We start from the raw sequence: 25,596 nt of genomic DNA, 5'->3' as shown, positions 1-25,596 counted from the left end.
CCAGGTGAGCCTGGTAGGCCTGGTAGACCTGGTGGGCCTGGCAAACCATCTTTGCCAGGAAGGCCAGCTGCCCCAACTGTGGTTTGGCCTGGGTTTCCTTTGTTCCCTTTCAGGCCTGGAACTCCCTGCGGCCCTGGGTCACCTGACACACCTGGAAAAATAAGCCCGCACAAAAATACTAATCAAATCACCCCACTTACTCTTTGGGGGTATTCTACTCAGTGGCATACATTGGAAACTAAACTACAAGGGAAGAATTTGGGAAAGCATTTGCCCTTCTCTTACATCAAAGTTAGAAAGGTCCTTGGGAATCTCCTAACCTAACCTCTTGAGAAATTAAGGCCCAATGACATGAGAAAAATTGGTCAGGGTGCAGAGCTTCTTAGTGGCAAACCTCAGAGGGAAACTTGGGTCTCTAGCTTCTCATTTCTTGATTTTTTTCCAGTTTGGTGCTGCAGTCAGCTGTACTTCTTCCAAGTGGTTGCTTTAAAAGCACAGGAATCTTTACAGAAGCTCATTCCAAGGAATTTAGAAACTGGTACCTTTAAAATAATGTCTGAGTCCTAGCCGGGTGGCTTGGTTACTTGGAGAATTGTCCTGTACACCAAAAAGGTTGAAGGTTGGATTCCTGGTCAGGGTACATACCTAGGTTACAGGTTTGATCACTGGTCGGGGCTCTCACATCGAAGTTTCTCTCTCTCTCTCTCTCTCTCTCTCTCTCTCTCTCTCTCTCTCAACAATAAACATATCCTTGGGTGAGGATTTAAGATAAAATAAATACAAGTAATGTCTGAGTATTTATATTATATTTGGGACATCACTGCCTCCCAGACTCTGGCATGCCCTTTCTATTTTTGTTACTATAGAATGCCATAGGGGTATGCCCCTCAAGTGATTGCTTTATGGGTACTTTCCATAGGATGCTGGGGCTAATTATGCACAGAGCGAGGGTCTGGATAACAACTTTCCTCTGAGCTTTTGTTAGGGCCTTCTGTTAAGCATCAACTGGATGGCACATCCTCAGAAAAATGACAGGGCTCCAGCAGTCCAACCCAGGTTTCTTTAGCTGCTGCAAACCTCAATGACAGTCTGGATTGCCTATTTAGCTATAGCACATTACTGAGGCTAAAGGAAAGTTGTCCACCCAGGCTTACTCCTCATATACATTAGCCTTGGGCTGGCAGTGAGAACCTAACTGATTAGTCAACCTTTCCTTTGTCTTTGGCTAGGTATGTACTAGACCAGAGATATAGAAGGGGATACTGGACAGCAGAGTAGAGAGATAACTGATCTGTGTAGGAGGTGGGTTAGTTTGTTTCACCTGGTAAAGCTGGTAATCCGGGGATGCCAGAAGAGCCAGGCAGGCCCTGGATGCCTTCATCACCTTTAAGTCCTGGGAGGCCTGGAATACCAGGGTCTCCAGGATAACCTAGCATTACAATGAAATAAAAAAAGAAGTAAGCAAACCCAGAAGACACAAATGCCACAAAATGCCTAAGAAAAGATGCAAGGAGATGTCTTCAGGTAGAGGTGCCTTTCTTGTCCTTCATAGGTCTCTCCCAGATGCTAATGGCCTCATGTGATAGTGAGTCTACTTGAACTAAGACTCCACTAGTGTTCAGAAATGCTCTGGCCCGAGTTTGCCTCCCATGGTAAGATCTGGCAAGTACTATGAAGTTCCTGCTACTACTAGTAATCTGCTATAATGCCTCAAATATCTACCATTTGGGTTAAGGGGTTGAAGTCTACTGGTATTATTCATGTTATACACATAGGTTTTTTGGGAAAAGAACAGAGGAAGACACTGTCAACTGTTAATGTCTCAGCTTCAATGGGTTTACCAGACAGAGCTTGAGCTTGAGAGGATGAGGGGAGAAAGATAAGTTAGGAGACCCAGATTGAAAAGACACAATAGTAGAAGCCTTTGATCAAGCAAGAAGTAGCTGGAGAGAGTGGGCATCTGGATCTTTGGAGAAGGCAAAGGGAAGAGTTAGGCACACACAGTAACTAGAAAAAAGAGAGGTGAAGACAAACTTTCAAAGCATCATTCTGTTAACCAGTTGCTTCCCCAAGGATACATTTTTATTTCCAATGAAATTGTCAAGCTCAAGCATGCATGGGATCATGTAGCTGAGACCCTGAGTGTCCCATAGTATCAGGTTGAAGTCAGTCTAGCTGGGGAGGATATCAATCCTTCCCTAAGCATCACTAGAATAACCATTTTTCTCAAATCCAGGCCCAGGCTAACTCAAACCCTAGTCTTGGTAGACCCAACACAAAAATGCAGTAGGGTTTGGCTTGTTTCCCCAAGACATTGGAGTTAGCATCACTCCCCAAGTTCAGGACCCAGGAGGAGCCCTTGGAAGTGTTGGGTTTAGCAGCAATCCAATGGCTGACAAAAGATTCTTTAAATAATTATAAGGGATATAGAATTTAACTCCCTGTCTTTTCTTCTATGCTCAAATCAATGAAAAATTGCACCTGAGATCACAGCACCATCTGTTTCGATGTAAACATCTGGGCCTGGCAGGCCAACACCACCCTTTTCTCCCTGCAAGGATTAAATACATTAAACACAAATATTTATGTGACCTCATCACCTAAGACCTATGTGCCCTCAAATCCATTCCCCAGAAAAGTTTCTCCTTCTGCAACCCCTGATTTCCAGGGTCAGCTAGTCCATAGGTTAATTTCAAAGTCCTATCAATTTAAGTTGAAGGCAACACAAGTCAGGTCAGAAGTCTGATACTCAATTGCAACCCTGTCAAGAAAAGGGATCCCAATTTCATTTTGTAAACTGACTCTAGGAAAACCTGCTCTGGGCCTGGAAAATATATCATAGAAATAGATAACATGGCTACACCCAAGAGATGCCAAGGGGGGAGCAGTGTTTCAACATTTTCCTCACTCTCAGCAGGCCTGGGACTTTGCTATTGTCACTGCTCTTGTTAGTGAATGTCAGGCAGAAAAAGTCAAAGGAGTCTTAATTGTCCCCCAAAAGGGACTCAGATACCATAATCAGATACAATGGCATATTTAGAGTGGGGTGGTGGGAATTCTCTGTCCTAGGTGCAGGCAATAAGGGAATGCATTGTCAGTAGAGAATTTAAGAACAATAATAAAACTGAAAAGTTGGAAATTCTAAGCAATGTCAATAAAAAAATATTCCTCCTTGAAGGGATGGATTTGCTACCACGTTCCCCTCCCCATTTAGTCTACCATTTATCAAGTAGTATTAAATAATTCTCATCAGCTTTGTGTATTAAAGTAGGATGTATGCATTTCATGTGAAAAGGATGACATCTAAAATGTTAAAATACTTTAAAAATACTTTATTTCATATGTAGGCTTTTGCTATGGTCTGAATGATTGTGTCCCCCTCCCAAATTAATGTTGAAAACCTAATGCCCAAGGTGATTGTAATTGGAGGTGGGTCATGAGGGCAGAGCTGCCCCAGTTGGGATCAGTGACATTATATAAAAGGCCCAATAGAGTTATCTCGCTCTTTCCATCATATGAGGACACAGGAAAATATAGGTAGCAAGCTAGAAGGGGGCCTTCACTGGAACTCAACCATACTGGCACCCTGATCCCAGACTTCTAGTCTCCAGAACTACGAGCAATAAATTTCTGCTGTTTATAAGCTACCCAATCTGTGATATTTTGTTATAGTAGCCTGAATGGACTAAACAGCATTTTTGGTAATTCTTCACTCTCCCTTCTCCCCAATCCTGGATTTTTACTTCCCAACAACATTACCTTAATTCCTGGCAATCCATTAAGCCCGAGGAAACCTGAGGACCCCTTCTTGCCCTGTGACAGAACATAGTTACAGCTAAGTTGAATGTCTACATAATGGTGTTTGGATTAGGCCAGTGCAAATGGCACAGGGACATTGGCTGGCATTCAGGGTATGTATGGATCCTACCTGACTCTGTAATCTGTTACAGAAGGCCATATGGCACACTAGGTAGCCAACTTGCATGCTTGGAGGTACAAGGGCCAAAAGGCTAGAGGTGAATATAAGCAGGCTGGCCTTGCTAAGCACTGATAACATGCTAAAGAAGTATGACCACATCATATAGCATGACATGGCATGGCACCAAACTTGACACTGGATACTCATCTTCTTGGTTGCAAACAAAAGAAGAGAGTGGTTGAGTTTATACCAATTAAAGGGAGGTGGAAAATTTGCATTATAAGCAATGTCTCCCTTTGGATTGATGGTCATGTTAAGAAAAGTGATGGGACCTTTTGCTTCAGATTTTATACACCAAGGCTTTAATAATATTAACCAAAATACCTGACTCCCTGGAGGTCCTTGGACTCCTTCTAAACCCATGGGACCCTGTAAAGAGAAAAAAAGGCACCTGAGAAAGATTAATAGCTCACACTAGAAAAAGCCACTAGATTTACATAACAAAGCTATCCAACTGAGTTCAGGGGTTAGCAGCTCCTAAAATCAGGTAAGAGAATGTTCCTAGACCTGGCTTAATGACTTCTTTCTAACTACTAATCCATCAGGTTGAATAGCCACCACACAGAGCATTTTTAAAGAGCTAAATAAATGGAAACATTTTAAGCACTAAGTGGAATTTGGTAAAAGGGTTGGGTGGTATTATACTTAGTCTGCATAAGTTCCAAGTCATGAGATTTTTAAATATATTGTGGGAGGGCCGCTTGTCTCTCACTCCAAATGCATAATTTGTTGGTGATTGTGCCTTTTCCAGACAAGGGAGTAGGGAAAAGTAGAGAAAGAGAAAGAAATGGCAGGGTAATGGATGAACACTGATGAAAATTCAAAAGACTCTTTAACAAGCTTCATGACGAAGCTAAAACACAATTCTCTAAAGTGTTACTTCTTTAAGGCTAAGGTTGACCATTTGCTTACAGTGTAAGACCCAAGTGTGTGAAGTTATTTTTCCTCTTGAAGTGAAATTATTATTGGAAACTGTTGACTCAAAACATCACCACAATCTAGAACTTCTCAGGCTTGTTTCTGTTCTATAAAAATTGCACTTGGCCCTCTTTCTTCCATTTCTGCATCCCCCAACTCTCACCCTTGCCCATATTCCCACATGATAGAATGGAATGAAAGCAAGACAACAGTCACATAATTCTTTAGCCCAGAAGGTAGTTATACATGGGAGCAAGGGGAGTAAATAGTCTGAGTAGTCACCTGTATAGGGGGTACATCATTCTTTATTCAAAGGAGCCATTACTTCCAGGGAATGGGTAAAAGTGGAGAGAAGGTAATCTTAGGGGCCTGCCAGAAGGCTGAGGAAGAGAAAGAAAAGCTTAAGTGGCCCTATCTGGTTTGGCTCAGTGTACTGAAGGGTCCTGGGTTCAATTCTGGTCAAGGCATGTACCTCGGTTGCAGTCTTGATCCCCGACCCTGGTTGGAACACATGTGGAAGGCAATGAGTCTATGTATTGGTCTCACATCAATGTTTCTCTCTCTCTGTCTCTTCCCCTCCCTTCCACTCTCTCTAAAAATCTACGGAAAAATGTCCTCGGGTGAGGATTAACAAAAAAAAGTGTCTAAAACAAAAACTAATAAAAATAATTATTAAAAAAAGAAAAGCTTAAGTGGCCATAAGTTACATAACATAAATTTGAAAACAGAAAATAAAATGGACCAGGTGACTTAACAGACCCAGGCAAGCAACATTCCAGGTTCCTACTCTACCTACCCTAGGTCCTGGCAAACCAGGGATGCCTTTTTCTCCTTTTTCTCCTGCAGTTCCAAATCCCTAAAGGAAAAAGAAACCATAAGTTATAACATTCATTTCCTCATAGGTCTTCTGGTTCCATCCAAAGCACAGTGGTAATTTCAAACCATCTCCATTGTTCCACTGGGGAGGCTCACAATGCTGAGTCTCCTGTCACTTTTTGAGAAGCACATAGGGCCTGAATATAATTTGAACCATTCATTCAAGGTTACATTTTGGTTCTAGAAGTAATGTCTTCTCCCTCAAACAATATTGCATAAATTTATAGTAACATGGACTAACAGCATAGAAATGATAAAATATCTAACCCCATTGATTTTTCAGATGGGGAGAATAACACTCAGAAGGGCTAAGCATCTTGTATGGGTTACAGAATCAGAAAGCCGGGTTGTCAGACTTCCATTCCAGGACCCTTTCCATGAGAATAGGCTTCCTTCCACCATCCAGGAATTTCATTTTTTTTGACCCTCAAATGTTAATTCTTGGTGGTCAGTACTAGAGGAGATATGATGATTACAATATCCTTCTGAGTGGGATATTCTATCTTGGTGTGGTCTAGAATCCTGCAGACCCTAGGACAGTGATGGTGAAACTATGACACGTGTGTCAGAGGTGACACGCGAACTCATTTTTTTGGTTGATTTTTCTTTGTTAAATGGCATTTAAATATATAAAATAAATATCAAAAATATAAATCTTTGTTTTACTATGGTTGCAAATATCAAAAAATTTCTATATGTGACACGGCACCAGAGTTAAGTTAGGGTTTTTCAAAATGCTGACACGCTGAGCTCAAAAGGTTCGCCATCATTGCCCTAGGAGCACTCCAAATGGGGACTGTGACATGGTTTCCAATCCCTCTTGCACTGCTCACAAGAGATGAGGGCTTACAGCCATGGGCATGACTGGAGGATTCTCTATGAAGAGGCAGAAATCCAAAAAAAGCAGAGTGAGTGAGAAAGAGCTTCCTCTGCTCTGAATCTAAGCAGTGGTTCTCAACCTTTCTAATGCCGCGACCCTTTAATACAGTTCCTCATGTTGTGGTGACCCCCAACCATAAAATTATTTTCGTTGCTACTTCATAACTGTAATTTTGCTACTGTTATGAATTGTAATGTAAATATCTGATATGCAGGATGTATTTTCAGGAGTCGCGACCCACGGGTTGAGAACCGCTGGGAAGCAAGCATATTCTGGACCCCAAGATACAGAAGAGCTCATTACATAAGTGGATAAAGACTTTCCCAGCAAACTGAATCAAAGCCATTTGTTACTGCTTAAAATTGGATGTTCTGGAAAATAGATTTTGGCAAACAACACTTAAGCCTATTATGAGAGTAAAGGAGGCAGTGAAGCTTTCTTACATGTAAGCTTGTAAAAGACACTAAGTGTTGTGGCACGTTACCTGTTGTCCTCCTGTTGTGACCTGGCTCAACTGGTTGAGAAGGCACTGTACAAATCCTGTTTGTAGTTTTCTTCCTCTTATGTAGTGAGAGTATTCCCATGGGTACTGACAACTAGCTGAATAGCCCTTAGCTTTCTAGGCCCAAGGTTTTTTTGTTGTTTTATTTTTTAATGTGGATTGTTTTGTTGTGTTTTTATTGGGGGAGAGTGTGTGTCTGAGAATGGTCTGATTCAAAGCACGCTTTGGTTTCTATTTGCCTTTCTCTTCATCTGCAGTTGTGTGCCAAATAGCTCAGACTGCATGCTGAATAGGATTTCTATTCAGAAGGCTTGCAGGTCAAACTGAATGCAAACTTATTTGAAATCTCAGTTCTGGATCTCAAATTGGAAACCAATTCATGCTTCCACCTGGTGGAATGTGTGTATTGGCCTCTGAAGTGAAGTACTTCATGCAATGTTCTTTGTCCTGTCCATGGAAGCTATGGTAGCTCAGGCTACCCCAAACTCTAAAAGTGCTAGGATGGGTTTTATAGTTGACCAGCAGAAGAATGATATCACACTCACTTCTGTCTCCTCCAAGGACATTACTGCAGGCTGAATGCATACAAGGCCCCATACATACTTGTTGAATTAAATGGAATAATTGCCCAGAGGACAAAACCATTTCAAAGGGTGAAGGAATGTTTAGGAACTGTCTTGTGCCCCCCCCCCCTACATATCTTGCCACAGTTGTAAAGACAAGGGGACCTTGTCTTCCTTCTTGCTGTGGTCTACAAATCTGTTTCTCAGAGAGAAGGTATGAGAATTTGCACAACAACGTGAAAAAAATAAATACATAAGTTTAAAAAGGAAAAAAAATAGTAATCTGTGAGTGTGTGTTAAAGCCAATACAAAATAGATGACTTGGCAAGATATTGGGCTGTAGGCTCAGCTTGTCTCCAGCACAGGGGGCACCATACAGGGCCCTGCTGAACAAGCTGTTCTAGCAAAATGTCCTAGGACCATCTAGTCCTTACAGGCATGCTCTCCAGGGCCCTGATATACTGGTATTTTTGGTTTAAGCATATTAGTCAATTTTAGTCACTTGGCCAGAAATAAGGGGGAATGACATAGTCACTGGGTCAGGGTGGGGAGGACTGTGAAAAAAAAAGGCAAGCTGACTTACAAAATTAGTCACAGTGATATAAAGTACAACACAGGAAATATAGTCAATAATAAAAATATGCATGGTGACAGATGGTTCCTAGATTTACGGTGGTGATCACTTTTCTAAGGTATACACACATCTAACCACTGTTGTACACCTGTAACTAATGTAATATTGTATGTGAACTTAATTTAAAATTAGATATAAAAATAAAAGTTAAAAATGGGTACAGTAAAAAGAAAACAAAGAAAAGAAACAAGCAAGGTACAAACACTAGGCTGGAACCAAGAGGTGTCAGACCCCACTGCCCAGTGAGAGACATTGTGGCCATGGTCTTCAGAGACATGGTCCCCTGAGAGGGAGGCCACCGTGCAGTCACACTCTGCTCGAGCTTCTCCCTCAACCCAATGACTTCCTAGGGCCCCAGTAAAGGCAATGGAGATGGCTAGACACCCCTCCACAGCAAGGGTGGCTTCTCTAAGGGAAGGCAGGAGGGAGGCTGAAGCATGATTAGGGCGTGGGAGGTCATGTGGGAGGGCCAGGGTGGGATTTGTGGCAATATTTTGGAACCTAAACTGCAGAAATCTGTTCTGCTTGGCATTTGAGGGCAACTTGAGATTTGAAACTTGAGAGGTTAGGAAAGTGGTCTCCTTCTCAACTCTGTCCATGTCACACTGCTACTATTGACCATCATGGCACCAGGGCCCAGGGCCTAGCTTAAGTCTGGCAACCTGGGTCTTCATCTTCAAAGGACCTACTTGAAGTGCCTGGAAAATGTGGTGCACAATTGAAGGAGAACACCACCTGCCCAGTAGCTGTCTCAGGTCCACTCAATAGGTACCTCAGGATTTGCCAGTTTCTTCTCTCTCTCCTCATCTTTTCTATTTTGCCCTACCCTGTGTTTGCCAGTTCCTTGGACCGACAACACACAGGTGCATGATTCCAACAATCTTCATGGGAGTATCTGTGGTCTACAAGTCTGAGTATTCTCCTGGAGACGATGGGGTGAAATGTGTGAAGCTGGGACTGAGCCAAAAATCAGGGATATTTGGTCACTGCAAAGGGTGCAAGAGAAAGAAGGCGAGGCATACATAATATCAGGCTGGCTACTTGTCAGCAATTGCTGCAAATATTTAGGCTTATATGAAAGGGAAACAAATTGTTAAAGAGAACAATTTGGATTCCCTAAAGATTCCATTCTCAGCTCTGCCTTGTGTGGATAATTGAAAGTTTATGTAAGGGGTTTGGATTTCAGAAGTCTGTTTCCTCTGAAAAGCCCAAAGTATCTTAAACATGTTACCACCTTTCTTCTCACAAATTTTCTGTCATAAGACACAGAAGGTACCTATGAATGTTCTCATTAAGCAGGTAGAGATGTTAGGAGTGAAGAAATTACATGATTTGGCAAGTTTTCATATCAAATCTATTCCGAAGTGAGCTGAAAACTCTGGCTTCTTGATTTCCAACATCTGAAAATATGCTGTGTTATATAAAGAGAGGCGTTTTTCAGCTTGGGATGTATTTACAATCAACTGGAGTTTCTATTTTTCAGCTCACATTGTGAAACACTGGAAATGCTGAGCTTCAAACGGTATTGCAATCTATCACCCTGCATTGTTGTCAGCCAGTCTCTTTTTATTTTACAGGACAAAAGGGAACAGGGTGAAAATGCAGCAGGGGGAATTATTTGAGGTAGACCCTGGAAGAGAATGAGAGGGAGGGAGGGAGAGTGAGCCAGTAAATCCAGTAACACCAAAGTTCCACCACCATAATGACAAGAATGAACTGGACTGTAGGGGGCAGTGTGGTATGGGGAAAAAGTTCTGAGTTGGCTAGAAGTAAAGAAAGCTGAATTTCTGTTTCAGTTCTGCTAATCATTTGCTGTGTGACTCTGGACGATCAATCCTTTCATCCGTTCAGGCCATGGTTTCCTCATCAACACAAAGAGATAAGCCCAGCCCACCTTGCATACCTCACAGGCATCACTAGAGGTGACTAAAATCTATGTGAAATGCTCACAAAAGAAGGTACAAACCTTTTTCCCTAGCACACTTGCAAAGCACTTTATATCTGTGCTGCCCAATTGAAATATAATGTGAGCTACTGTTATTTTAAATTTTCTAGTAGTCACCTTAAGAATGTAAAATAAATAGGGGATATTAATTTAATAACATTTTATTTAACAAAATATATGGTAAATATTGTCATTTCAACACTGAAGTAAAAATTGTTAATGGGACATCTTAGATTTTTTCTCATACCCAGTTTTTAAAATCTGGTGTGTATTTCACACTTATGGCACATCTCATTTCAGACTAACCACATTTCAAGAGCTCAGTAGCCATATGTGGCTGTGGTATCATTTTGGACAGCACAGTTTCATACTTTGCGAATAAACTCTACGTACATTGAGAGTTGGGCCTCATTGAGAGTATGTCTATTGCTATATTACAGATATACAGAGAACTTCCGAGACTTGAAAAAGTCCCCAAACTGTAGCTGAGTCTTAAGCCCAGGTGTCTTGTCTCCAACAGTAGGGTTCTCTTCAATTATGATTAATTAGATGCTGAGCTGATTATAATCAAGGACACTGAACACATGATTCTCTGCTCTCCTATGTTTCTACAGAGTAACAGGATCATCATGGAAACAACCTGTGCCACCGGCCCTACTGGCTCTGTTTTCTGGCCATCCAGAGAGACACAGTGTTTCAAAAAACTGTAGAGAAGCACTACAGTCATTCATCCCCACTTTGCCAGCAAGCAGTCATATTCATTCATCTTTAATTCATCCATTTCCCTCCCTACCCCTTCATCTAACCCATGAAAACCTTGTCAGATTCTCCTTCAAAATACATCTTATGATTTAAGAGCCATATCAACCAGATATAATATGTGGGCCTCATTTGGATTCTAATTCCAGTGAGGCAATTATAAATAATACTAGAGGCCCGGTGCACAAAAATTTGTGCACTCGGGGTGGGGGGTCCCTCAGCCCGGCCTGCGCCCATTCACAGTCCAGGACCCTTTGGGGGATGTCCACCTGTTGACTTAAGCCCACTCCCTGGGGGATCAGGCCTAAGCTTGCAGTCAGACATCCTTCTGACAGCCAGGGAGCCCTTGGGGGATGTCCGACTAAAGGCTTAGGCCCCCAAGGGATAGGGTCTAAACTGTTAGTTGGACATTCTTAGTGCTGCCACAGAGGTGGGAGAGGCTCCTGCCACCACCACTGTGCTGGCCAGCCATGAGCCAGCTTCTGGCTGAGTGGCACTCCCCATATGGAAGTTCACTGACCACCAGGGGGCAGCTCCTGCATTGAGCATCTGCCCTCTGGTGGCCAGTGCACATCATAGCAACCGGTCATTCTGCTGTTCAGTCAGTGTGCATATTAGCCTTTTATTATTATTATATAGGATGTCCCTATTTCCCTCCTTTTGCCCCCTCTACCCAGCTCTTGCCCCCCACCTCTCTCTGGCCATCACCATACTGTTTTCTGTGTCCATGGGTTGTGCATATATCTTCTTTGGCTAATCCCTTCTTTAAATTCACTTCTTTAAATTTTTATTTCAGATAAGTGCTTATAACTGCACTATTATATGTTTTCTATTATATCATTTAGAATTAAGATATTTTTTAATTGAACCCTTGTAAATTTTAGCACAATTTAATAAATTATGCTAGAAGCAATTAGGAGATTTTTCATGTAATGCATACACATTTCAAGTAATATTTTATTAATTTTTAATTTTTTAATATTTTAATTTGAAATAATCTCATACATGTGAAAAAACACTATAAAGTACTACAGCATATTATATGTATCCTTCACCCAATTTCTTAGGTGTTAATAATTTAAACATAACCATTATACAACTAACAACATTTGGAATATATTTTTCTTATAATCTCTTTAATGTTACTTAATCCATTTACTTTGTTTTTGTTAATCTTCACCCAAGGATATTTTTCCATTGAATTTTAGAGAGAGTGAAGGGAAAGGGAGAGAAACATTGATTGGTTGCCTCCTGCACATGCTCTGATAGGGACTGGGGATCAAGCCAGCAACTGAGGTACATGCCCTTGACTGGAATCGAACCTGGGACCCTTCAGTCCACAGGCTAATGCTCTATCCACTGAGCAAAACAGGCTGCAGCTTAATTCATTTACTTTTAATCTATATGAGTCTTCATATTTAAAATGGATTTTGTTTTTGATTCACCCTCATAATCTGTCTTTTAATTGGTGCATTTATGCCACTGACTTTCAGAGTGCTTACTGATAGAGTTACTGCCATATCAGGCAGCATCTGGGGCTTCTGGGGCTGGCCTGCCCTAGATGGCGGTGCGCTGGTGGCTTGCACTGTCCCGCCCTGCCTGTAGTATGCAAATTAGCCTCCATCTTTGTTGGCCATTAATTTGCATATTGTGCTTGATTAGCCAATGGCAGGCATAGCAAAGGTACAGTCAATTACCATGTTTGTCTATTATTAGATAGGATATTTATGAGACAATCACAAATCTGAATTCTTTCTTATTAACTGATATTAAGCAATTATTAATAATTGATATCTGATGATTATATTGTCATTATGCTTTTAAAAAGCCCTTATCTCTTAGAAATGCTGAGGTATTTATGATGAAATAATGTCTGTTATTTGCTTCAGATTGGCTATGAGTTGGCAATTATTGACATTTATACTATTATGCCATTCTCTCTACTCTGTATATGTTTAAAATGTTCTATAATAAAATGTTTAGCCCTAGCTGGTTTGGCTCAGTGGATAGGGTGACAGCCTGTGGACTGAAGATTCCCGTGTTTGATTCTGGTCAAGGGCACATGCCTGGGTTGTAGGCTCCATCCTCAGTAGGGGGCATGCAGGAAGCAGCAGATCAATTATTCTCTGTCATCAGTAATGTTTCTATCTCTTTCTTCCTTCCTCTCTGAAGTCAATCTATACTAGTAATAGAGGAATATGCAAATTTTCCGGGATGCTGTCACAGTAACAGTAAGGACCAAACAGCAGGCTGCATGGGGAGACAAGGCCGGCAGGGGGGTTAGTGAGGGACGACCAAACGACTGAACAGCAGGCTGCATGGGATGACCAGGCCATCAGGGGGGGCAGATGGGGGGTGACCAGGCTGGTGGGGGAGCAGTTGGGGGTGACCAGGTTGGCAGGGGCAGCAGTAAGGGGAGATCAGGCCAGCAGAAGGGGCAGTAAGGGTCGACCAGGCCAGCAAGGGGGCAGTTGGGGGCAACCAGGCTGGCAAGTGGGACAGTTGGGGGTGACCAGGCCATCGGGAGGGCAGTTACAGGTGATCAGGCAGGCAGGCAGGTGAACAGTTAGGAGTCAGCGGTCCCAGATTGTGAGAGGGATGTCCGACTGACAGTTTAGGCCCGATCCTTGGACATCTCTCAAGGGGTCCAGGTTGGAGAGTGTGCAAACTGGGCTGAGGAGGCTCCACACCCCTCCCCCACATACATGAATTTCATGTACCAGGTCTCTAGTGAAAATATATTTTTAAAAAGTGTAAACTTTTTACATTTTGAATGCATGCACTTTCCATTTTCATTATCACCCTAGTCCAAGCCACTGGACTGCTGTAATAGCCTCTGTTTGCTGCCTCACTCTCCCCATTTTCTCCACTCCCCCATATCCTCCAACCAGAGTGATCTTAAAAATACAAGTCAAAGCCTCCTAATAGATTCCTGCTACATTTAACATAAAAGCCATATTTGATCGATAAAAGTCTCCATGATCTAGATCAATGGTTCTCAACCTGTGGGTCGTGACCCCTCTGGGGGTCTAATGACCCTTTCACAGGGGTCGCCTAAGACCAATGGAAAACACATATATAATTACATATTGTTTTTGTGATTAATCACTATGCTTTAATTATGTTCAATTTGTAACAAAGAAAATACATCCTGCATATCAGATATTTACATTACAATTCATAACAGTAGCAAAATTAGAGTTATGAAGTAGCAACAAAAATAATTTTATGGTTGGGGGTCACCACAACATGAGGAACTGTATTAAAGGGTCGCGGCATTGGGAAGGTTGAGAACCACTGATCTAGATCCTTTCTCTCTGCATTCTAATGCCTGGTTCTTGGCCTTGCTCACTCTGGTTCTTGGCCTTGCTCACTCTGCTTCCATCCACTCAACTTGTTCCTCAAAAGCTCTGAGCTTTTTCCAAACTTAGGGTCTTCATAATTATGGTTCCCTCAGCCAGAAACAATCTTCCTGATCTTCACATGACTTGTTCCCTTATAATATGCATTTTCTTGACCATTGTCCAAAGTAGCCCAACCCATTCCCAATTCACATTCCATCACTTTACTTTTTTAAATCTTCTATGTATCCCTTACCATTTGTTTTCTTGTTTATTGTCTGTCTCCTTCCTCATTTTCCCACTAGAATGTACTTTCCTCAAGGACAAGGACTTTTAATTATTGAATTGTTATTACTCTTATAAGCCTCAGAGTCCAGCAGAATGCCTAGCACATAGAGGCTCTTGAAAGGTTTTTTGAGTGAAAGATACAAAGGCAGATAGGAAAGTGAAGATAGGATTACTAAATTTAACTCCCATTTACTGAATAATTGATAAATGTCAGACATGTGCTAAGTCCTTTTCATTAAGTTAAAAATTTGTCAAACCCTAGCCAGTTTTTCTCAGTGGATAGACTCACAGGGGTCCTCAAACTATGGCCCGCGGGCCACATGCAAATACAAATATTGTATTTGTTCCCGTTTTGTTTTTTTACTTCAGAATAAGATATGTGCAGTGTGCGTAGGAATTTGTTCATAGTTTTTTTTTTAAACTATAGTCTGGCCCTCCAATGGTCTGAGGGACAGTGAACTGGCCCCCTGTTTAAAAAGTTTGAGGACCCCTGGGATAGAGCATTGGCTTGTGGACCAAAGGGTCCCGGGTTTGTCTCTAGTCAAGGACACATACCTAGTTGCAGGCTCCACTCTGTCCTGGGCCCTGGTCGGAGCTCGTGCAGGAGGGAACCAATCAATGTGTTTCTCTCACATTGACATTTCTCTCTGTCTCTCCCCCTCTCTTCTACTCTCTTTAAAAATCAATGTAAAAATATCCTTAGACAAAGATTAAAAAAAAAAAAAAGAAAGAAAGAGAAAAAGAAACTTGTCCAACATCACATAGCTAGAATGTGGTGAAACCAGAAGTCAAGCCTAAGTATGTTTTAACTCTAGAACTTGAGCTAATAAACTCTAAGGTATATAGTCTCATGAAGAGTCATTATAATGTTCCCATGGGTTCAAGAAACAAGGACATTTCAAATGGCCTGACTGGAGTGGCTTAGTGATTGAGCATCGACTTATGAACCCAAGAGGTCATGGTTCGATTCCCTGTCAGGGCACATGCCTGGGTTGTGGGCTTGATCCCCAGTGTGAGAATGCAGGAGGCAGCTGATCAGTGATTCTCTCTCATCATTGATGTCCCTATCTCTTTCTCCCTTCCTCTCTAAAATCAACAATAAAAGTATATTTTTAAAAAAGAACATTTCAAATGCCTTCTAATAATGAAGATGGTGGAATTCTCTACAATAACCATAGGAAGAAGTCTTCCTGTTAGCCTTTATTGCTATAGCTTTTGTCCAATCAAACACTATGTAGATATTGACCAAATAAAGAGACTTACTGGAAATCCTGGAGGGCCACTTGTTCCTGGAGAACCCTGAAGCCCTGGTTCCCCCTGGAAAAATAAGCAAAGCTTAGTGAGTGGCAGCAGGAAGCAGTGAACTTGAAGGAGATGGCTCTCTTGAGCTACTTGGGCTGGGCTGTGGGAAACCAATGGGATATCAGGATTGGGGCATCAAAGGGTGGTGCAAATTACAGACTGCAAAAAATCAATGGTTTGGGGGAAAGAGTAACAATTACATGTTAATTTTCCTATATGTGCCCTGGAAGGACTCTCTAAAGTTTGGGAATGATCATGAATGCAAGTAATCTTTCACATGTTTATAAACTGTTTCTAATCAATGGATACTTCCTATAAACCTGGAGGAAACCTGGAGCTATTGTTTGCACAAAGACAAACTTAAAGAAATGGGACTAAATACCTTCTCCTGGCTAGATGCATTGACCAGAGGCACAGAATCATAAAACTTATGAAAATCCCAGGAAAGAAGGGAATGAAGATTACTGAAAAATATCTGGACAGTTTAACAGCATACAACCATTCAAACACTAGTACACCCATATGCACACTCACTCATATCAAAATACAGAATATAACACATATTGGCTAAACAGGTCTACAGCTTCAGCCTTGATAATTCCGATCAGGTAAATTAGGGCATCTGCTGCCACATGTTGACAATATATCCTTTTTGGCAGGATCAAGTTTTAAGGGCAAATAACTTAAAAAAAGATACTGCAACTCAAAGAGCAACAATTTATATCTTATGTGGTCTGTCACAGTCTTCGGGAAAACAGAAGTATTGAGAAAGTTGGTAGTTAGGAGGAAAAACCCAACTCTTCAATATTTAAGTTATTTAGCATCTTGATAATTGGATCTGCACAAGTGAAACACAGAAAATAATCACTTAAATGAATACTCAGAAAACCAAGAACACTCATATCCACATACCAAAAGACAACCTTTCATGAGGGACAAAACAAAGAAGGCTTTAACTTCACTTTCAAACAAAAATCCATTGCCCAGGATCCACTGCCCTTCTAGTGTGGTCGGGTTATTTGAATTGAACTTTGGTATTAATAGGAAAAAGCTTATTAACTTTTTCTGTTCTTAAATATTCACTACCTTAGATCCTTTCTTCCCTTTGGGAAACCCCATGAATTCCAGTTCTCCAGTAGATGGTGGGGGTCCTGCAGGACCAGGGAGACCAACATCCCCCTGTAAGATCAAAAGGAACTTTAAGCAAAGCAGAACCACACAGACCATTTCTCTAGAGGGTGAGTTTGTCCTCTGTAGGTAACTCACAAATAAACTGTCCGTTACTTTGGCTTCTTTACCCTCACCATTGTATCAATGAGGAAACAAAACTATCAGTGCCAAGGAGTGAGAAGAATTATAAGCCTGTCCAACTGCATTTTGTGCCAGCAGTGCAGAAGAAGGAAGCAAAATAAAGAAACTGCAGGTTCATGCTTGCCTGGTCATGCATAAGGGTGTTTAGAGGAGAGCAAAAAAGAGGTTTGAGCAAGGTGAATGGACACTTCTCTGCAACTGTGATCAGACTGTTATTGGTCTAATCCTTGTCAAAAGCACAAGCAGAGGCCGTGAAGCCCATGTTAGAACATTGGTGGCTGAATTTGCTCATTGGAGGCAGTGCAATCTACAAGAGGCACTCATGAAAGGGGAGAAAAACAAGCTTGTAGTCTCTCTTGAGGCTCCTAAATCATTATAGAGGTAAATAGGAGAATGAAGAAGGGGAGATTCAAGAGAATGGTGAAAGCATGGCTAAGGAGGCAAGAGAGAGGAGATGAGGAGTGAGGAAGAGAAGAAGAAGCAAGAGGAGGAGGAGGGAAGAAGAAAAGAAGGAAGACAAGGAAGCAAGGAGATAAGAAGCCAAGAAAAGAAAAGAGTAGGTGGCACAGTACACAAATACCCTGGTTGAAGGAAGAGGTAATATATTTCAAGAGAGTATATTTGTAAGACATCCACACTTCACAGGTAGGAAGCAAGAAGACTACAATATTTTAAAGGAGAAAGCCCACAATATCCTATTTGTGGCATGTGCACATGAAGTCCTCAAGAGACCTCATCAGAAGATCCATGTGGGTGGAAAATGATCATTTCCCGAGGCAAAGATTCAAATCCCCTTACACAAGCAGGCACAAGGTTGTAGCCAGAGACATGTTTTTGGAGCACATGGAATACAAATTGTATTTTGCGAAAATCTATTTACCTTGTCTCCTTTCTCTCCTTGGAAACCTAACCCCATATTCCCCTGGGGCAGGAGGCATAGGGAGGAAAAACAAAATCAATTACTAAACAAGTTCTGGGAACTTCAGTAGGAATGCAGTCTCTTTTTTTTTCCACCAGAAAGTGCATTTAATCAAACCAGAATATCTCTGGGGAAACATGATTACTTAATGGAAGGAGGCCAAATGTCTTAAGACACAGTATACTCACGTCAAGACCAGGGAGACCAGGGGGACCTGGAGGACCCTATATTAAAGATGAAAAGAAACAGCACTTTTTAGTTTCATACAAGAAGAATGTGGGCATGTTGAGAGTACTCCACCCATCTTGGTATAGCCTGCCATTGGTGAAGCAAACTCTAGCTCCCTCTCTCAAGGTTTCTATCTCCCAAATTGACCCAATAATCACATTCATGTTAAGATAGTGAAAGTTTCATGTGTAATTCTTCCCAATAGGCCAATTACTTTGGTGAAGGTAAACCAAAGTAATCAGTGGTAGGATTTTATGCACTGGAGAAAGAAAAATCTGGGCAGGGCTTTCCCAGAACCACACAGATGACTCGCTATGCTTTTCCTATGCCAGCTATGGTAAACAGGATTGGTATAAAAAAGAGAGAGGTAGGTAGAGCTTTCCAAGTTGCAGTGTTGAAAAGGATTTTGAAAATTCTTCTGTGCTCAGGGTAGGTGATGCTGGTGGTAGTATGATTAATTAGCAGCACCAAGGGAGTGGATGGTAACAATAGATATGCCAGGTATCTGCCATCTCTGGGCTATACTTTAGGTTGATCCAGACTAGATGACTTTGGAAGCACAGAGTGAATAGTCATATTGATGCTAATAAATAAAGACAATACATAACCCCTTATAAGAGCATACTTCCTTTTAATCCTCCAAGAATGGAGTTACCTTCTCTACTAGGAGAACCTAAATTTACACAGGTGCACATTAAATCCATGGCCTAGTGCAGTGGTTCTCAACCATGTAGCCCTTTAAATACAGTGACCCAACCATAAAATTATTTTTGTTGCTACTTCATAACTGTAATGTTGCTACTGTTATGAATCGTAATGTAAATATCTGATATGAAGGATGGTCTTAGGCGACCCCTGTGAAAGGGTCGTTCGACCTCCAAAGGGGTCGTGACCCACAGGTTGAGAACCGCTAGCCTAGTGGCTAAAGCATTCATGTGAATGAATTCTATGATAACATGATAGATTTAGTTACTTACTTGAAATCCTGGCGATCCTATAAGTCCTACAGCTCCTGGAGAGCCGGGTGTTCCTCGTGGGCCCTAGAGAGACAAGTTTTTACTAAGGTCATAAAAGCAACACAGTTTCTCAATGAAAATGAAAACATTTGCCCAGAAAAACTGCACAAGAATGCGCATATCAACTTTATTCATAATACTAAAATAATGGGAATGTCCTAGCCCAAGGTTGGCAAACTGCAGCTCGTGAGCCACATGTGGCTCTTTGGCCCCTTGAGTGTAGCTCTTCCTAAGCCTTAGGAGTACCCTAATTAAGTTAATAACAATGTACCTACCTATATAGTTTAAGATTAAAAAATTTGGCTCTCCAAAGAAATTTCAATCGTTGTACTATTGATATTTGGCTCTGTTGACTAATGAGTTTGCTGACCACTGTCTAGGCGTCCACTGATACAAGAATTGATAAGTGAACTGCAATACATACAGTAAGATAAATAATAGTAAAATGTAACAAACTACTGATATATGAACCAATGTAAATGAATCTCAAAAACACTGTGCTAAGTGAAAAAAGTCTGACCCTAAAGGCTACATATTTTATTATTCTCTTTATATGATGCCCTAGAATAGAAAAAAAACTGATTTAGGATGGAAAAAAAACCTCAGCCTTTGGGCTGAGGTGGGGCAGGGATTGACTACAAAGGGACAGGAAAGAACTTTTGAAGGTGATGGGAATGTTTTATACCTTAAGAGGGTTTTGGGTTACACAAGGATATACATTTGTCAAAACTCATTATATGTACACTTAAGATTTGTATATTTATTATATGTAAATTTCACATAGAAAAAAAACCTGTAAACAAATTTTGAAGTCCAGCTAATGATAGGCATGCAATTTACTTTAAAATGAGTAAATATGAGATAGATTGATGGATGGATAGAGATGGGTAGATAGATAGAAATGGGATAAAACAAGTATAGTAATATATTAATGGTTAGGATGTTCACTGCAAAATTCATCCAATTTTTTTTTTGTATTTCCATATAACCCATACTTATAACTGCAACAGTGCAGATTTTTTTTTATTTTTATTTATTTATTTATTTATTTATTTATTTATTTATTTATTTATTTTTATTGCTTAAAGTATTACAAAAAATTCATCCAATTTTGCTGTATATTTGAAATTTTTCATATTAAAGTGATGTAAAAAAAGGAAAATTTTAAAAAAGAATTAAAACAATTACATTAATATCAGGTAAACTAGAATTCAAGGCAAATAATATTACCAGAGATAAGAGGGGGCATTTCATAATGATAAATAGGTCAATTCATCAAGAAGATATAATAATCTTATATGTGCATGCATCTAATAGCAGAGCTTCAAAATATATGAAGCAAAACCTGACAGAAATAGACAAATCCACATTATAGTTGAAGATTTTAATATACTTCCTTCAGTAATTAATATTAGTTAGACAAAAATTATCAGTAATATAGAAGATACAAAATATATTACCTTGACCTAATGTGTCTTTTTTTAGATCACTATACCCTAAATCAGCTGAATACATAATCTCTTCAAGTGCAAATGGAAAGATAGTTCCATATTCCAGGCCATAAAACAAAACCCAACAAATTTAAAAAATATTGAAGTCATACAGAATGTGCACTCTAACTGCAATGAAATCAACTGGAAATCAATAACAGGAAGATATCTCAAAAATTGCCAGATGTTTGGAAGCTAAACAACACATATTTGAAAGGAAAAATCACAAGGGAAACTAGAAGATATTTTGACCTGAATGATAATAGTGATGAAATTAAAAATAAGACAATGAAATCTGAAGAGAAAGATGGCATGGGGAAATGTATGGCCTAATTAAAACTAGGAGCAGTAATAAGGTGATATGTGCTTAGGTAAGGGATGGAGAGGCCAAGTGAAACCAAGACTTAAATAGGTGGAAGAGAAACTAGGGATTTGAAGTTTCCCCAGGGATGTATGATAGTAGAATATTTCCTTGACAATCCTATATAATAAAGAGGTAATATGCAAAATGACCATCACTCCAACACACAAGATGGCTGCCCCCATGTGTTCAAAGATGGCTGCCACAAGATGGCCGGCAGGGGAAGACAGTTGTGGGCGATCAGGCCAGCAGGGGAGGGCAGTTGGGGGGGACAAGGCTGGCAAGGGAGTGAAGTTAGGGGTGACCAGGTCAGCAGGGGAGGACAGTTAGGGGCAACCAGGCTGGAAAGGGAGGGAAGTTAGGGGTGACCAGGCCTGCAGGGGAGGGCAGTTAGGGGTGACCAGGCTGGCAGGGGAGGGCAGTTAGGGGTGACCAGGCTGGAAAGGGAGGGCAGTTAGGGGTGACCAGGCTGGCAGGGGAGGGCAGTTGGGGGCAATCAGGCTGGCAGGGGAGCAGTTAGGCATTGATCAGACTGGCAGGGGAGTGGTTAGGGGGTTATCAGGCAGGCAGGCAGGCGAGCGGTTGGGAGCCAGCAGTTCTGGATTGTAAGAGGGATGTCTGACTGCCCATTTAGGCCCACCAGGATCAGGCCTAAAAGGGCAGTAGGACATCCCTCAAGGGGTCTCAGATTGGAGAGGGTGCAAGCTGGGCTGAGGGACACACCGCCCCCCATGCATGAATTTCGTGCACTGGGCCTCTACTCAGCCACCAAACTTCCCTCTTCAAATCTACATGGTTTATTTATCATGCCTGTGTATGTACATAAACATTGTACCTCTGCAGGTAGGGAAATGATTTCTAAGAGAAGCTATGCAGCAAATATAATTATTCTACAAACTTAGTTAATACACCACCTAAACCAGTTGTTTAGCTGTAGGGGACTGGATATCCTTGGTCCTTACTCGTTCATCTCTGTTTGTGTGTGTGCTTGCATACATACTATTTATTGCCTATCTTTTCTCACACTGCTCTCTGTTTAGAAAGCTTCCTCCTATTGCCAGCCAGTCTAAACATCATCCATACTTCTCAGAGGCTACCTTCTCTATCTTAAATATAAAGTCTTTCATGATGTATCCTTAGTTGGACAGCATCTCTTCCGTAAAACTTTTGTGGAATTCTTATGCCACATTCCTAATAGTGTTTCACATCCTGGGTCAGGGAGGGGGCAGAGACCATATCTGCATTGCCTCAGGGATCACTGGTAGAATATTTTTGAGAGTAGGTGCTTAGTATCTGTTCTGGAATAAAGCAGAAAGGAAGGAACCTTGATATAGGCAATAAGGAAGAAAGGAGGGGCTTTTCTTAAGCCATTTCAAAGGAAAATGATGACAATGTAGAAACTCAAGGAAAACAGAAAGCTCTTATTAATACAACTCACAGCTTTTCATGGACTCACTATTATTTAGAGTACCTTAAAATTTGTTTTATAAAGAACACTTTTTAAAGAAGAGTGTTGTACTTTTGTTTTATTGACGACACTCTCAACACACAGGAAACACTTAGTAAATGCTTGCTGAATGAAATGCAAAATTCTGTACCAGGGAGTATGCAGTTTCCTGGTCTAAAGGTTTAAAAGCTTTCCTGCTGTGTAACTTTGAGATGGACAGTCTATCCCATCAGTACTTTCTCATCTGGAAAAAAGACAATAGTGTGACCCATTTTCTATGGATTTTTCTTGAGAAGGTCTACAAAGACCTTCAAATACTGAAGGGAAGAATGAAAAGGAACAATCAGTAACTGTTGACTAAACATTGAGAGCTCAACACATAAGTAACAACTTACAGTGATTCCATCTAGTCCAGGCAGCCCAGGATCCCCCTGAGAAACAGAAAAAGGCAGAAGAGTGAAGAGATTAATAAACCAAGTCTGTGGTATTTCATAGGTAACTGACCTAAAATGCTTGGGCATAAAAACACTTTGCTGAAGCTTAGTCCTCTTCTGTCAAGGTTCTGTGTTTTAAATAATATATGAATTGGACATATTCAACCATTTACTTTTTTTCCTAAGAAAAGTCTAGACTCTAAAAGGCAAATATTATAGCCTTGGTTGAACAGGATTTCATATTTTACTTGAATTAATTTTTACTTTTTCTAGGAACTTATTAGAAACTGTTTTTGTGGGCTGGTGATTTCCTTTCTCTTTTTAGAGGAAAGCAAGCTACGTTTCCATGTGCCCTCATCCCCAGAGAATCTATGCCCATATATATACACAATGCAAATAAGACATTTCAAGGGAGAATCAACAGAGCATATAGTCTCTGATTACATTTTAATTACTTTGCACCACCTTAAGTCACTGTATAAATCTATAATATAACCATCTTGTGGAAATTGCTGTGTTCTACTGGGTCCAAGGTCTCTTTTATTTTTGGCCAAACTATCTAATCAATGTTTTCTGTGACAATGGCCATATTTTGATACCTGCTAGTCTTACTGCACTTGGCTTATGGTAAAAAATCAGCTCTCTGCAGAATGGAAAGAACACTAACTGGCTGTGTGACTCTGAGCAAGTCACATAGCCTCAGTATATCTCAGCTTTTCTATCTGTAAAATTAGCAACATGAATCTAACAATCATGAGGTCTTTTCCAACTCTTACATTCTATCTTCTGCTGTGGCATCTATGGACAAGAGCTCAAATACTGTGCCTTTGTCAGTTCCCATCCAGCCACCCCCATCACTCCATTCCAAAGTGACTTCCAATGTTCCAGTGTTCGGGGCTCTGTGTGTGGATGGAAGGCAGGAAGGTGCCATCCTCAGCTGAATGTGCTTGGATGCACCTTCCTCTCATGTTGGACACATAGATTTTTATTTTCTAGCAAGGAAATGATGGGCTCCCTTACCACTCTTTAAGGGAAATAGGGTCAATCATTTGTCAACAGAGTTTATTGAGGGTCCATAGGATACCAGGCAGTATAAACCAAGAATTCAGTCACAAGAATACAGAAGGTTTTTATCAATGAAGAAATGAAAGTTTCTAACCAGCTTCAGAGTTGATGGGCAATTTTTGCAGACAGCCAGTGTCCCAGCTAAGGGTGATGGGCTTGGGTTCAGGGACAGAAAAGGGCAGGGCCAGGATCCTGGGCTGGTGGCCATGCTGAGATGGGCAGAGACATACATGGATTCAAACCAAGGTATGCAGATATTAAGGATTCTAGAGCAAACAAAAGGTATCTGCCTCTAGGAAATGTCTCAGCTTGTCAAAGAAAATGATATGCATGCAAACTGTTTGCTGATCTGTCTCTTATTTTTGGTCTAGATACTATAAAGCAAATATCTTTGACAGTATGGTTACAAACATTTCTGTCAGTGTTTGTACCACAAAATGCTCAGGGTCCTTTTTAAATACAGCTTGGTCTGCTTCTTAAATAGAGACACAGATGCTAGTTCTGGAAATGTTTTTATTGGATCTGGGGCCCAATCTAGGGGAGCTCAGCTTATAGCCTACTCAGCTGTCTGCTTCAGAGGCTCTTACCTTCATTCCTTTGAAACTACCTTGGGTATGGACAGGTTCACCTTTAGATCCTTTCTGACCAGGAAGCCCCTGAGTAAAATCAGAAAAAAATCTTGTGAAAATATACACACACAGAGTTTTGTTAATAGTATGAACTGATCAGATAGAGGATGAAACAGTAAGAGGCTGAAATTGTATGGATTATTCTATGGAATAATTGGCTATGCTAAGGGCCAAAGTACATCCCCAGAACAGCTTCTGTGTCTCAAAATCATATGCCCACTGCCCCAATTCTAAAAATCTCTAAAGGGATTAGAAAGGAGGAGACTTTGAATCTATTCAGAGCAATCAACTTTTTCTGTAAAGAGCTAGATAGTAAATAATTTAGGCTTTGCACGCCATATCTGGGCTCTGTCCCATATAGTTTATCTTTATTTTTACAATCTTTTAAAAATGTAAAAAGAAGCCACAGGTCAAGGGTCATGTTAGCCAGTTTGCTGACCCCTGGTCTAAGAGATATATACAAAACTATTTGTATATAGTTTTGTGCTGCTACACACAACTTCAACCTCAATACCTGTCCAAGAAGCCAGTGTGTCTAACACAGAAAACAATTCAAAGTATGCCCAACCCATCTATCAACCAGAAATTTACTGTCTAATTGGCAGATGCCAGCTAACATCGGCTAGATGTTGTCCTGTTGGGGAAAGTCAATGTCCCCATACCTAATGGGAAGTCAGGATTAGTATTGGGGGTAAGGTTAAATTTTGGG

General features: G+C 40.9%; 1 protein-coding gene across 3 annotated transcripts in view; it reads right to left on the bottom strand.

Annotated features, from left to right (window-relative positions):
* COL4A6 (collagen type IV alpha 6 chain) overlaps positions 1-25,596 on the bottom strand; it is a 398,864-nt gene that overhangs the window by 39,344 nt on the left and 333,924 nt on the right. For all 3 annotated transcript variants that reach the window (XM_036305431.1, XM_036305429.1, XM_036305430.1), the window contains exons 7-19: positions 24,846-24,914; positions 23,155-23,190; positions 19,423-19,485; positions 18,406-18,441; positions 18,179-18,220; positions 17,074-17,166; positions 15,949-16,002; positions 5,694-5,753; positions 4,304-4,348; positions 3,760-3,813; positions 2,482-2,551; positions 1,322-1,429; positions 2-151 (exon numbers count right to left, since the gene is read on the bottom strand). In XM_036305431.1, the coding sequence (XP_036161324.1) occupies positions 2-151; positions 1,322-1,429; positions 2,482-2,551; positions 3,760-3,813; positions 4,304-4,348; positions 5,694-5,753; positions 15,949-16,002; positions 17,074-17,166; positions 18,179-18,220; positions 18,406-18,441; positions 19,423-19,485; positions 23,155-23,190; positions 24,846-24,914 (880 nt within the window). The remainder of the gene's footprint in view (position 1; positions 152-1,321; positions 1,430-2,481; positions 2,552-3,759; positions 3,814-4,303; positions 4,349-5,693; positions 5,754-15,948; positions 16,003-17,073; positions 17,167-18,178; positions 18,221-18,405; positions 18,442-19,422; positions 19,486-23,154; positions 23,191-24,845; positions 24,915-25,596) is intronic.

The sequence above is a fragment of the Myotis myotis genome, unplaced genomic scaffold (genome assembly GCF_014108235.1).
Source record: "Myotis myotis isolate mMyoMyo1 unplaced genomic scaffold, mMyoMyo1.p scaffold_m19_p_4, whole genome shotgun sequence".
NCBI classification, from domain to species: Eukaryota; Metazoa; Chordata; class Mammalia; order Chiroptera; family Vespertilionidae; genus Myotis; species Myotis myotis.
This window is presented reverse-complemented; position numbering and strand designations above follow the sequence as displayed.